Source organism: Trichosurus vulpecula, chromosome 1, assembly GCF_011100635.1.
Source record: "Trichosurus vulpecula isolate mTriVul1 chromosome 1, mTriVul1.pri, whole genome shotgun sequence".
In the NCBI taxonomy this organism is placed as follows: domain Eukaryota; kingdom Metazoa; phylum Chordata; class Mammalia; order Diprotodontia; family Phalangeridae; genus Trichosurus; species Trichosurus vulpecula.
Window position 1 is genome coordinate 544,664,487 of NC_050573.1, and position 14,715 is coordinate 544,679,201.

Sequence of the window (14,715 nt, forward strand, 5' to 3'; positions counted from 1 at the left end):
TTCTAAAGACAAAAATAAACTAGATATATCAAGCTTTCTAATCCTTGTTACAGATTCTTCCTATCACATATAGTTGTACAACATTACAACTATTTTAAATTGCACATGGACTTCATGGACACCCTGTATTTCTTGTTTGTACTCAATTGTTTGCACATTATCTCCCCCATAAGACTGTGAGCTCCTTGAGGGCAGGGACTGTGGTTTTGTTTTGGGTTTTTTTTTTTCTTTCTTTGTATCTTCAGCACTCAGTGCTGTGTCTGGCTTATAGTAGGCGCTTAATAAATTCATGTTGACTTGAAGATATCGTTGTATGTATGAAGCAGACAGAAAGGAAGATCGAGACAAGAGAAATGAGATCAAATCTCAGAGAGAAAGTTCATCATTTTATCCATTCTGCCTTCTGGTCTCTTGAACTCTGAAAGATGTTACCATTGTATTTAAACCAAATCAGCATCTGATATTATCCTGTTTGACAGCAGTTCACGTGTATAATTTTCCCCCTAATGTTTTCTGCAAATGGCAAAGTAGAAATATCAAATAAAAGACATTATCCACATTAGGCTCCTTTGCTGTTTCATGTCATTTTAGTGCTGTTATTTTAAAGAAAGGAGACTATTATGGTGTCAGCATCTGGAATCGGAGCATAGCAGGGAGCTCGAGATGCTATCCATCAGTTCTTGACAAGGCAGCATCAGGAAAGTAAATGGATGGTGTTTTAGCTCTGGGGCTTTTACAGAGAAACCTGCTCTTGTTCTGAGGAGAAATTACTGCTGCCTGATGCACATTGTTGTCTTTGTGTGAAGTGCACCCAGCGCTGACACCCTCTGACAGGACTGCTGATTACAGCGCCTGCATACATTACTGACAGACAACCTGTGGTCTTTGTCATGGAGTTCACTAGGAAAGCTGCAATAACAAGCCATTCATTGCAGTGGTTAAGTAAAACAAAGGGTCCTTTTTCCCCCCTCTCTTCACCCTTGTCCATTTGCAAATCCCCCAACTACCTTCAAGGCTTAGCTTAGGTGCCACCTCCTACCGGGATCCTTGCTTTATCTCCCTAGTTGGTTAAGTTTCTCTCTCTCTCTCCCTCTCCCCCTCCCTCCACCTCTCACATTCCCTCCCTCTCTCTCTCTCTTTCCCTCCATCCTTCCCTCCCTCCCCTGTCTCCTTCTCTTTCCTCTCCCTCTTTTTTTCCCTCCCTACTCCTTTTTCTCTCATTCTTCCTTTCTCCTCTTCCTTTCTCCTCTTCCTCTTCTTTCCCTTTCTCTCCCTCTTCCTCTCTTTCCATCTCCTTCTCTCTCCCTCTTTTTTCCTCCTCTCCTTCCCTTCCTCCTTCCTCCTTCCCTCTCTCTCCCTAAATTATATTACCTGTTTACTCTTTTATTCCCTTTTCACCTCCCCCCAGGAAGGTAAACTCCACTAGGACAGGAAATGTTTTTCTTTGTTTACACAATGACTTCCACATTTTTCTCCCTCTGCCCCAAATTGGTCTTGAAGACTACCACTGTGGAAACCCTTTCCATTAGTTCAGATTGGCAACTGCTCTATAATTTGTAGTCTTTGCACATAGTAACCACTTAGTAAATGATTTTTCATATGTTTCATTCATTCATTGGAGAATTGTCTGGGATCCTGAGTCAGTAAATGGCTTGCTCCCAGGATCATAGCCAGTATCTGTCAAAGAGGCAAAATTCAAATCTAGCTCTCCCTCTCTATAAGACCTTCCCTCTCTCCACTATCACATACTGCCTTTTTTATTGTACAGTATAAGCACTGGACAAATGCTTACTGAATTGAATGTGGGTCAAGAGAGTGTCAGCTTTTAAACCCTCTTTTTTCAGTAACAGAAGGTGACCCTATAACTGGTAGGTTAAGAAATTTCTCTTACAAGCTAAGGGGAAAAAATAAACATCTTGCCCTAATGTGATAGAGAAATGAATTTTTCTAGATCTTACTCTAAGCTTTAAGCTCCAGATGTCTGTCACATGTCTTACAGGGGTCAGGGGGAGGATGCTGATTTCCTATCCTGTGTAACTAGAGGTTCTACTACAAGGAGGATGAGATGAAAAGCTGGCCCAGGGTCCACTCTCTAATCCCTGCAGAGAAGACTGCCCTTTAAATAGCGAAGGGGGACACTGGCAGTAAAGTTTCTGTCTGCAGGAGCTTTTCCTGTTCAAGTAGAATCTTGGCAGGCCTTCCTGACATGCTTGTGGTTGGCATCAGCCCTCAGGACCTCAAGTAACAGTTGTTTTCCCATTGCTTTATGATTTGGCTCTTGTCATTTTCCTTCAAAGATGGAAAGGCTTCTGAAGAAGATGAGGCCGAAAGGGCCAGAGTTGTAAGAAGGTTTGCTTCTTTTCTTATTGATGGTATTGGCTCCCTGATAAGCATGATGCTTAAAGCTGTGTATTGGGTGAGAGAGAGCCACCCAGTAGTTTAGGAACTACAGTGGTTTTATTCTAAAAATATTACAGAACTTCATCTTTAGTAAGTCTCTATATGTGTGTACTGTATAGGTGAATGTGTATTTAAATATGCTCTTGAGAATATGGAAAAGCAGCACAGTTTGTAAACTTAATAAATCTGGGACATTAGTAATTTCTTTCCCTTTCTTTTTTTGTGAGGCAATCTGGGTTAAGTGACTTGCCCAGGGTCACACAGCTAGTAAGTTTCTGAGGCCACATTTGAACTCAGGTCCACTTGACTCTCAGGCAGGTACGTTGTCCTGAGTAGTTTCATTTTACTATTTTTTTAAAATGAATTTTATTGGTGACTATTGTTTTAAAATCTCTCATTTGTGGTAATAGACTCTCTTTTCCCCTCCATTTTGAACAAAGAAAAAAAGTTAAGCAAACACACCTTCTATAGTAACTAAGTCTGACAATGACTGAATCAATCAACAATATTTTTAATCAACCAACAAGCACATATTATATTCCAGACACTGGAGAAAGAAGTACAAAGAATGAAATGGGTGTATAAAACTTTCTGCCCCAGTAGTCACCTGCCTATCTGGTGAGAATAGGGAGATGTTTCATTATCTGTCATCTAACCCATTCCTACCTTCTCATTGGCTACATCTTAGGATCATAACTTTAGGGCTGGGGGTACCCCAAAGGTCATTTAGACCAACTCCCTAACTTTACAGAGGAGGAATACTAAAGGCCAGAGACATTAAGTAATTTGCCTGAGGTCACACTGAAAGTAAGTAGGAAAGCTGAGATTTAAATTTCAGGCCTCTTGATTCCAATCTGAGAAAAAGTCCAAAGAGGTCCTTGTTTCATCATCTGTTGGGAAATGAAAGCAGTTGAGAAGAGGAGTATGAATGGTGGTTGCAGAATTTGACTTCCTTTTAATGATATTAGCATTCACGTTATTAAAGTCATGTATTAGGGCTCTTCGAATTTCTCTTAGTTTACTGTGTATCAGTTCATAAATATCTTCCTATGTTTCTCTGAAGTCCTTTTATTTGTCATTTCTTATTGCATAATAATTTTCTCTAACACTAATATACTATTTTGAGTCATCCCCCAGTTTTTAATGGGCACCACTATGTTTCTAGTTCTTTACTAACACCTCCTTCAGGTATATGCCTCATATAAGGATCAGTGATCTCGCTAAATTGCTTTCTGCTAACCCAAGAGATAATTGTGTTCCACGTTGGAAGCGGGGGAGAGATTAAAGAATATTATACAATATCTATCTTTGGGGGAGAATTTGTGCATTTTGGGACTCCCTGTGATCTAGTAAGGAAAGCACGTTTGAAAAGCACTGGGAAAGGTACTTCCCAGGGGCTCTCTTGCTTTACTTAATTTTTTGGCACTTTACTAACTGATGCTTTTGGGCCGAACCTTTGGTTTTCAAATAGATCAGCAAACAGTGGCAATAGCATGAATGAATTTTTTTCTTATTCCAGGTTGTCATTGCGGATGACTACTCAGATCCCTTTGATGCCAAGAGTGAGCTAAAAAACAAAGCAGGAAAGGGGGAAAGCACTGGCTACATGGAGCCCTATGAAGCCCAGAGGATCATGACAGGTAAGAATGGCCAGCGACCTACAGATAAGGAAAGCAGACCTCAAGCTCTTCAGGGTAGAAGAAGTGGCTGAGGTGATACGTGAGTACGTGTGCACGTGCAAGATTTGGAGCAGGGTGTCATGTTTCAAATGAGGTTATTTGATTTGGCATCTCCTAAGGAAAGTCAGTGAAGGCCCATCTTAAATTGTGAGTATGTTGACTTGGGTCAGAGAAAAGAGGGAGAAGGAAAGGCACGTTTTCCCAGTGACTGTTTTCCAGTAATGGGGGAAAGGGGGAGAGAAAATATTTAGATTTAAATGTTAGCAGAACACATTGAAGTAATTTTGTAGAGATTTAGGAAGCCATAATATGTTTCTAAAGCACCAAAAAAAATTGTTCCTTGATTTCTCTTGCTGTTTTTAATGTATGACCATGTCTCTCTGTGTGCCTTTTTTTTTTAATTTCTATGACTTTGGAGGCTTCTTTTGAATACTCTATTTCTTGGAATACTATTCTGGAATGCTTTTTTTTACATGTCATGTTTTATCTAAAGTATTGATAATGAAATAAGTTTATTTTTATAGAAACTAATTTTATAACTTCTTCAGTGACCAGTTGTGATATCTCATAACAAAGAGTTGAATTTTTTATGATGTGCTGTGAAAGGGAGAGATTGGCTCATAAAAATCAGATTTTTATTCAGACATACTTTGAAAATAATGATCTCCATCCTGCTGATTTTAATTTTACCCTGTAAAAACCAACTTCTTTGAGGAGTAATTGGGCAAAGGTTGAAAAGCCTAGGCTTAGAACTGAGCAATAGCTGGCAGCCTCCCAGACAGACTTTTAATATCTAGGGAAAGTTTGCTTTTGTTTCTCATCAGATAATTGAAAGCTAATGATGCTATTTAGGTGAATGTAAAAAATTTGTTTTAGATACTTTTTTGTTTGTTTGTAGCTCTGTAGGTGTGGGGAACTTCTGATGTGAATCTCTGTGGATATAAACTTGGAATTTATCTGTTAACTTAGAACATTAGAGAGTTATTTTGGTCACTGGGAGTATAAGTGACTTGCCCAAAGTCACATAGCTAGTATATGTCAGAGGTAGGATTTGAACTCGGACCTTGAATCAGTACAGGAGTGTGATGTAGTGGATTGAATGCTAAGCCAGGAAGACCCAAATTCAAATTCTACCATTATACACTTAACCACAGTGTTTTACCCTAAGCAAATTACTTATCTGTCCAAGCCTCAGTTTTCTCATCTGTAACATAGCGGGTTTGGACTTGACCTCCAAACTTCCTTACAGCTCTATATTTAAGATCCTATGACTTCCCTAACTCTAGGGCTGACTGTCTATACATGACACCACCACCACCATTGCCACTGCCTTTCTGTAATTTTAGGTACCTTTCTTTTATGCTAGATAAAGTCCAAAGCTGAAAGCTTATCCCAGTGAGGCACAAGCTCTGACAGGCCCTCCCAGACTGAAAAGACTTTGAATAGGTGCCCGGTGATGAATTGTATGTCTGAGAACCAGCCTAGCTAGCTATGTTAAGGGAAGCTCCATCACCGGAGGGTTGGCCAGCAGGTGAGGAGTTGGTTTTGGCCATATCAACAACTCCTGAAATTATTGACTACGTCACTAAAGATTTGTAATTTGTGTCCATGGAGAGAGCGTCCATACCAAATCCTGGAAGTGTTAAGTACAGGAGATTAAAAAAATTATATATAATGCTAGTTCCTCATCTCAGGATCCATCGTCTCTTTTGTAGAGTAGAGAAACCCTGCTTCACTGGTCCTTTCTTTGGGAGAGAGGACTTTAAGGAATCACATTAAGGGCAGTTGGGTGGTGCAATGGAGAGTGACTCCAGCCAGGCCTGGAGCCAGGAAAACTCATCTCCCTCAGTTCCAATCTGGCCTCAGACTCGTTGTCACTTTAACCCTGTTTGCCTCACTTTCCTCATCTGTAAAATGATCTAGAGAAGGAAATGGAAAACTACTCCAGCTTCTCTGCCAATAGAACCCCCATTGGGATCATAAAGAGTTGGACATGACTGAAATGACCGAACAACAGCAATTGAGGCTTAGTTTCAGGGCCTTTGTGGCCACAGCAGCTGTTATCTCCTGGGATGATCAGGATTTAGACCAGGAGAGGGGAACCGGCAGCCTCGAGGCCACATGTGGCCCTCTAGGTCCTCAAGTTCAGCCCTTTGACTGAATCCAAACTTCACAGAACAAATTCCCTTAATAAAAGGATTTGTTCTGTAAAACTTGGACTCGGTCAAAAGGACCTAGAAGGCTGCATGTGGCCTCCAGACCACTGGTTCCCCGCCCCTGATTTAAAATTTCCAGATTTACAGAATCTGTAGCTCCAGTTACTTGGCACAATTTGTCACATGAAACTGGTTAAAAATTTATGGTTGTCAAAGTGAGTACTGGCTGGGAATTTGAAAGAGGGGGTGGGAAACTTGGGTTTGTGATCTAGGAACCTAGCACCATACCTAGTGGTAAGCTGGTCATGCCGAAGTGCCCAAAACTGTCCTTTCCCCTCCCTTGTTGTCTGCTCCCCCCAATGGAGAGAGCATTTATGATGTCCATAGGTACAGCACATGATGACAGGATGATGACAATGATGGGCAATAGCTAGGGGCCCAATTCTTGGGATTGGGAGCAACCAGCAGGAAGACTACGTGACACTATGGGGAACAAGGCATATCCCGGTATTCTCTACCTCCTCCTTTCTTGACCTCTCTGAAGTATCTTTATACTGTGGATGGTCTTATCCGTTCTTTCCTGGTTCTCCTCCTACCTGTCTGACCACTTTGTCTCTGTCTCCTTTGATGATTCCTCTTCCATGGGTTTCCCTCAAGGCTCTGTTCCTGGCTCTCTTTTTTTTTTCCACTATATAATCTCAGTGGGTGATCTCATTAGCTTCCATGAGTATCATCTTAATGCACATGATTCCCACATCTCTCTTCTCTCTCTCCCTCTCTGTCCTCTCTCTCTTCTCTCGCCTCTCTTCTCTCTTTCTCTCACACATGCATACACATTTTCTCTCCCACACACTCTCCTGTCCTTCATTTGCAACTGAGGGAAGCTGTGATTTCTGTTCCAGCTGCAATGCAGTGGCTATTTTTAGCTTGTCCCTGCCTAAGTGCATCAGATCTGGTTGGTAGAAGAGCTGAGATGGAGCCAGGGTAGGAGAGGGAGATTTCTTAGTAGTGAGACTTCTGGTAAAGTATATTCAATTGGCTGCTCTACTTTCTAAATTATGTCAGTCAGGCTTAGTTCATTGAGTTTTCTTTTTAAAATATCACAGCTATTTCTGTACCTGATCCATGAAGGACAACAGCTTCTGTCCCCCTTGATGACCCTGAAATTATTTTCAGAACATACCCTTTTTCTATAGAGTAAATGAATTGAGTTGAAAAGCTATATTTAAAGTAGGCTGATGGTGGTTGCTCTCATTGTATTATTTGTTATTGACCCATGGGCAGGTGCAGGATTTATATTGTCCCTCCTGCCTTGAGATCTGTTTAGAACAGTGCCTTTAAAAATCAACCAGAGAAAACATAAGGGAAAGCATGACTTTTCTGAGTCAGAGCTACCTTTTATTGTTTCCGTTTTGCTTATGTGCAATTCAAGTTAATGCAATTTTTAAAAATAATGCTTAATTTAGAAATATGTTGGTAACTATCAGAGCAGAGTAAAATGATTTTGCTGGATCTTTATGTTTCCCTTAGTTACTTACAATTCAAATCCTGGATTAATAAGCAAAGACAGCAATAGCAGCCACTAAAAGAAATTCTGTGCCCCCGTCATTTACTTAAATAGGCCTTCCTCTGACCTATAAAATTTTTTTTTAACTGCTTCCAGTTTTATTCATAGGGTCTGTGTTAAAGGTTCTCATTCCTGATAAATAACATGATGGCAAGGAAGGAACAAAAAGCTTCAAAAATCCTACACATTTACTCTCAGGCCTCCTTCCAAAAAGAAGGCCCACAGAAAACAAATTAACAAAGTGGAATGAGATATGAACTTTCACGTGAAGAGCAACCTGTGGAACAAAGATCCTGGAATGTGATGCCTTTATGCTGACCCAGCAATTCTGGATGTTTCACTTTCCTCATACACTTAAAAGCCCCAAATCAAATATTTATTAATTAAGCATTTGCTGGTCTGCCTAGTATTATGCTAAGTGTCAGTGCCACAGGATAATTAGATATAACAGTCACAGGAGGAACTTAACGAACTAATCAAGGAGATAAAGTGGAGAATAATAAAAGATAATATGTAAGCAATGATAAATGATGTGTTCAGAAGAAAACCTAATTGTGGTGGGAATTCAGAGAAGGGAAGATATCAGGGAAGGCTTCATGGAGGAAACCTTTAAAAAATGTATGTATAGGACTTGAAATTGGTGGATAGGAATAAGGATCATATTCCAAGTTGAGGATTAGCAAAAGCAAAGTGGGTAGAAAGGATTATTATTGTACATAAGGATAGTACCGTAAGGGCAGTCACAGGATTTCAGAGTTGTGAAGATCCTCAAAGACCACCTAAGTCTAATCTATATCTGAAAAGGAATCCTTTTGGCAAGTGTATACTCCACATCAGTAGGTTCTCAAAGCATTGGTCCACCGACCTCTGAGGGTCCCCAAGACTGTTTCAGAGGACGCACAAAGTCAAAACTCTTTTGGTAATAATACTGATATTTGCCTGAGATAGTCCCTTTTCCAACTGCATATCTGTGAGGCTGGATTTTCTTGTTATACTTCAACCAAAACAACACATCTCAACTGATTAAATTCCAAGGCAGATGTGAGAATCCATCTGTCTTCTGTTAAGCCAGACATTAAGGAGATTTTCAAAACTATGTAAAACAGTGTCACTCTTCTCATGGATTTTTTTTAATTTTGGAAAATAAAGTTATCTTTCATTAGAATGTTATTTATGTTAACATAAAATTTTCATTATTGTTATTTTAAAATAAATTCATAACTTTAAAAATTTAGCAGTTTTCATTTCTAACATGATAATTATGAATAATATAATCCACATAAACAAAAGCTCTTTGAAGTCCTCTAATTTTTAAGAGTGTGAAGGGGGTCCTAAGACCAGAATGTTTGAAAACCATCAATCTATAACATACTAGACAAATGGTCCTCCAGTCTTTGCTTTTCCTTCAAGTGATCAAATGAGATAATAGTAGTAAAGAGCACTTAGCATAGTGTCTAACACACACACACACACACACACACACACACACACACTCACACACTTCTTTGATTCTTTAAAAAAGAAACACTTTATGAGAAGGGGGTCCACAGACTTCACTGACTTCCAAAGGGTTCCATGACACAGAAAAGGGTCAACAACCTTCCTTTTTTTGAGGCAATCGGGGTTAAGTGACTTGCCCAGGGTCACACAGCTAGTAAGTGTCTGAGGTCAGATTTGAACTCAGGTCATCCTGGCTCTAGGGCCAGGGCTAGATCCACTATACTACCTAGCTGCCCCAAACAGCTTTCTTTTAAATAATTTTAATAGCTAAGAAATTTTACCTTACATTGACCCTAAGATCTACCTCTTTATAACTTCAACCCATTATTTCTAGTTCTGCTCCTTAGGCTCAAAAAGAACATGTTTAATCCTTCTTCCACACGATAGCCCTTCAAATACTTGAAGACTGCTGTCATAGAGTAAGAGTGAGTGATAGAAGGGACCCTAGATAGTCCATCCTCATTTTGGAGATAGAAAACTGAGACTAAGGATAAGTAAGCACCTAGATTATCAGTGGGACAGTGAGGTGGTGCGGTGGATAGAGTGACGGGCTTAACATTCAGGAAGACTCATCTTCCTGAGTTCGAATCTGATCTCAGACGCTTACTAGCTGTGTGACCCTGGGCAAGTCGCTTATCTCTGTTTGCCTCAGTTTCCTCATCTGTAAAATGAGCTGGAGAAGGAAATGGCAAACCACTGCAGTGTCTTTGCTAAGAAAACCCCAAATGGGGTCACAAAGAGTCAGACATGACTGAAAAACAACTGAACAGACTGTCAGTGATGGAATCATGTTGAATCATGTCTCTCTTGTTTGCTCTTCTCCAGACTAAACATTGCTAGTTCATGATCTCAAGGACTCTCAGGGTCCTGGTCACCCTCTGCAGCTGATACTTCTTAAAATGCAGCACCTGGAGCATTATTAATGCCAGGTGAAAATGATTAAAAGCAAGTTATCTCACAGCGCATTATTATGACACGCATTTAATGTCTAGTCACTAGCAGCAATTCTCAAACTTTTTGGTTTTACTTACACTCTTAAAAATTATTGAACCTCCTCTCCCCGCCAAGAGCTTTTGTTTACACATGTTATATCTCCCAATATTTGTTGTTGTTCTGTCAGTTTTCAGGCATGTCCAACTCTTTGTGACTCCATTTGGGGCAAAGATACTGGAGTGGTTTGCCATTTCCTTTTCCAGCTCATTTTACAGATAAGAAGCTGAGGTAAACAGGGCTAAGTCACTTACCTAGGGTCACATAGCTAGTGAGTGTCTGAGGCCAGATTTTAACTCAGGAAGATGAGTCTTCCTGACTCCAGGCCCCATGCTCTATCTACGGTGCCACCTAACTGCCCCACCAATATTCACTGTGTTAGAAATTAAAAGTCACTAATATTAGAAAAATAGTTTTAACCTGGTCGCCCCTCTGAAAGGACCTTGGGACTCTCTTTGTGTTCCCGGACCATAATTTGAGCCCTGCTGGTCTATAAAAAACCTTTAGAAAAACTAGAGTCAGAGTTCCTGGTTTAACACAGACTTCTCTTAAGTCATCTTGGATGTAATTTGTCACTAATTTGTTTGGATACGATAAATTTAAAAAGCCCATTGCTGAGGCGTGATCTCGAGGAATAGAACAGAAGAATGAAATGGTGATCAGCACAAAGACTTGAATGAACAGTTTCTCATTGCTCCTGAACTCACTTCCCCTAAGAAATTTTAGTTCATGAGCCTGATCTTTCTGGCCATCCTACTTAACCTTTTCTCTGACTCCTTTGAAATCTGTTCTAAAATCTATTTTACGTCTGACTTATGCTTGTCTTTCCATAATACAAATTCCAGGATGAAATGATCTACTTTCTTCTAAGAGTCACATCATTTCTACCCCCAAAACAAGTCCGTACTCATTGTTGAGAATCAAGGCCAGAATTGGGGTTTTTTCACTGTTTGAATGATGGCGTTATCATTAAAGAATACCAGAAAATGAGTTCTCCTTTAGGCCAAGACTGAGCTCCAGCAGATACTTAGATAACTCAAGTCTTATGTCAGTACTATATCATGCCTCCATGCCATGCTTATGATCTTTTCCTATGCCCTTCAACCATTTCCTCTTCTTGCCTTCATGGTCCGTAGCATATGTTTCTGGCAATCAATATCACTTCTGTTCCTGTGTTCATTCATCTTCACCCCCAGGTTTTCCACCGTGCTTTCCCCATCTGATTCCTAAATTTCCTTACACTTGCTTCTCTTGTTAATGTGCATCACTACCCTATTCCATTACCCCATTATCCACATTTTTCCTTTCACGTAAGGTCCATCCTTCCAGAGCCATATTGCAGCCTTCTGCCCCATCCCACTAAGTCTTGATGGTATCTAGGAGTTGTTTGAAATCCATACTTTATGCACTTGCATATTAGCCTTAGAGGCCAGGGATTTTATTGCTGACTCTATTCCTCTTGTCTCCTATAAACTTCTGAACATCTCTACTTCTAACCTTCCTGCATTGCTGCTACTTTATATGATATATAGTCTAGTTAGATATACATAGTTTCTGCTTCCCACTTCTTTTTCAGTTTAAAGCCCTTTATGTTATGTCTACAAAAATCCAAGTAAATGCATTTTTTCATTTTGGCTAATGCTTGTTACAAGCACTCCATCCCTGGCCATGATACTGTTCTCTTATTTTAAATTGTCCAGAAATCGAAATCTTATTCTGACACTGTCTTGTTAACTAGCTATTTATTTCCCTTATCATTTTTATACACATTTTTAACAAAGCCCCAACTCCTGTATTACCCAGAGCTGCTTTTGGGATATACCTCAAATAATTCTTAATAATAAAGCCAGACTGGAGCACAGATCCCAATCTTTCTCTCCATTTGTCTCATTTCTGTGAACTATGGTCCCAGACTGCGTGAGTAGAGCACAAGTTGAGGGTTTCTAGTATCCCAGCAGCAGTATTTTATAATCCATGGTATAACTATAATGTGTATGAGAGAATCTGAAGGCTAGTTTTAAAAACTATGGGGGATAAACCAGTATTGGGAAGCTTGAAGGGCTCCCAAGGGTCAACACTCAAGTCTGCCCTTTTTGTGTGGCCCTCGAGCAAAGGATGATTTTTTACATTTCTAAATAGTTTTATTGTATTTTAAAATATAATTTGCTGACCCTTGAACTAGAGGAATATCTTGGAGCGAGACTAATACGTTGTGGCAAGCTTGTCATTGCTGATGATCCTTTTAGAGATAATAGTGTTTGCCACATCTCTTCCTGTACTTAACTCCACCTTGGATTTAAGCAGACTGTTAGCCATATAAAATTATCTAAGATCATTTTTTTTATTTAGAGGGATCATTATATGGGAAAAATTTGTAGATGATTGGTTTCATTGTGACATGCAGAACTTCTATCCTCTCTAAAAAAAAAAAAAATCACATCCACTGATTAAATTTTTCTTACTCTATTTTCCAAATTCCTTTTTAAAAGCAGTGACTGTGTCCATTCCTAGGACAAAGGATGTTTACCTAAACATTGTATTTTTTTTTTTAGTTATTAATGATATTGAGACCAAAATCAGACTCTTTTGCTTAGATTTTTTCTTATTGCAAGTTTCTTTTCAAAGTCAAAATTCTTTGTATTTGATTATAAGTGGTTGCATAAATAGAGGTACTTGGTGTCAATAGGCCCTCAGATTGTGTTTGAAAAATCAGAATGAATATATAAGTATCAGTAATCTGACCTGAAATAAGTACTTGTAGTAGAGAGGAGAAATATAGAGAAAGAAATGGTGATTAAAGAGGATGACTGACAGTAGGGTCTGTGAGTAGGGTGAAGGGAGAGAAGCAGTGATGACCTATAAATTTGGTTTTTTTTCCTGAAGTTTCCATGAGACTGCAGCATGTGTTTGATAGTGAGTAACAATAGCAGGCCTTTGATATTCGTGTTTCTGCTAAAATATAGATAGCTTTACACTGAAAATTCAGCAAACAGTTCTTTCTTTTTTGCCTTTGAATTTGCCAAATGTAACCAGAAATTGTTTACCTCCAGTTAGAGCATTGGAGATGGCCAAGGCCCACTGTGTAATCAGAAGTTCCTCTATAAGCAACCTCCACCTGAAATCAACCAATGTTGACAAAGGAGTGTCAGACAAATGTAGATTTGCATATAGAAACAGAAGGGTTTATGGTGGCAACTCAAGATCAAGATTATTGCCACTAGAGATTGTAGATAGATGAGTTTTCCTTAAGAAACCTAATTTTATTGATCAGTACAGATTATGCAAGGTAGACACTACATATAACACATGTCTGCAGGCTCCAAAAATTTAGCTCCGGCTTAAAACATGGGCAACTAGGTGGCACAGTACACAGAGTGCTGGGCCTAGAGTCAGGACAACTCCTCTTCCAGAGTTCAAATCTGCCCTCAGACACTTACTAGCTGTGTGACCTTGGGCAATTACTTCACCCTGTTTGCTTCAGTTTCCTCATCTGCAAAATGAGCTGGAGAAAGAATGGTCAAACACGCCACTAACTTTGCCAAGAAAATCCCAAATAGGATCAGGAAGAGTAAGACACAACTGAAATGACTAAACAGCAACAACAAAATCAAATACAGAGTGAGGCATGACCTTGTGGCTAGAAATACACATCAGAAAACAGCTGTCTAAACTAGAAGGCAATACGCCAGAAATACAGGCCTCAATATATCCTAGATTAAGATTCGCCAAATAAAAATGTACCGGTACTAGCCCAGTATCACAAATGAAACTCCTCCCCACAGTCTCCTGGATGCAATACTGATCCATAAAATTTTAAGGACAATGTTTTTAATAGATGCTCATAATCTCCAAGGTATATTGAAGAAAAAATTTTCAAAGTATAGACATCTTGGAAAAGAAATACAAATGCTGTAAGAGCATGATGAAATATATCATCTCTGTTTTCCTAAAGATGCTTTCAGTGAGGCTATAGAAGATGAGTTTACATTTCAACACTTGGATTCAATTATAAGAAGAAGTTATTTTATCCATTCCTCCTATAGTGTACGGAATATAGCAACTTATTGCAGGATAGTTTCTCTCTGAACTCCATCCAAAAAAATGAGAAGAGATGAAATAATGTTAATAACATTTTTTAATGCCAACTATATGTCAGTGGCACAGTAGAACTAGCGTGACATGCCTAGACTCAGAAGACTCATATTCCTGAGTTCAAATCCCACCTCAGACTAGCTGTATGACCCTAGGCAAGTCACTTAACCCTATTTGCCTCAGTTTCCCTGTAAATTGAGCTGGAGGAAAAAAAAGGTGTACCACACTAGTGTCTTTGCCAAGAAAACCCAAAAAAGGGTCATAAAGGGTCACTAAAAAAAGGTACTGAACAACATGTGTTGGGCTCTGTGCTAGGGTTCTGGGAATACAG

General features: G+C 39.4%; 1 protein-coding gene across 1 annotated transcript in view; it reads left to right on the top strand.

The window, feature by feature from the left end:
* SHB (SH2 domain containing adaptor protein B) overlaps positions 1 to 14,715 on the top strand; it is a 367,480-nt gene that overhangs the window by 119,526 nt on the left and 233,239 nt on the right. The window contains exon 2 of the mRNA XM_036741534.1: positions 3,920 to 4,040. Coding sequence (XP_036597429.1) covers positions 3,920 to 4,040 — 121 coding nt within the window. The remainder of the gene's footprint in view (positions 1 to 3,919; positions 4,041 to 14,715) is intronic.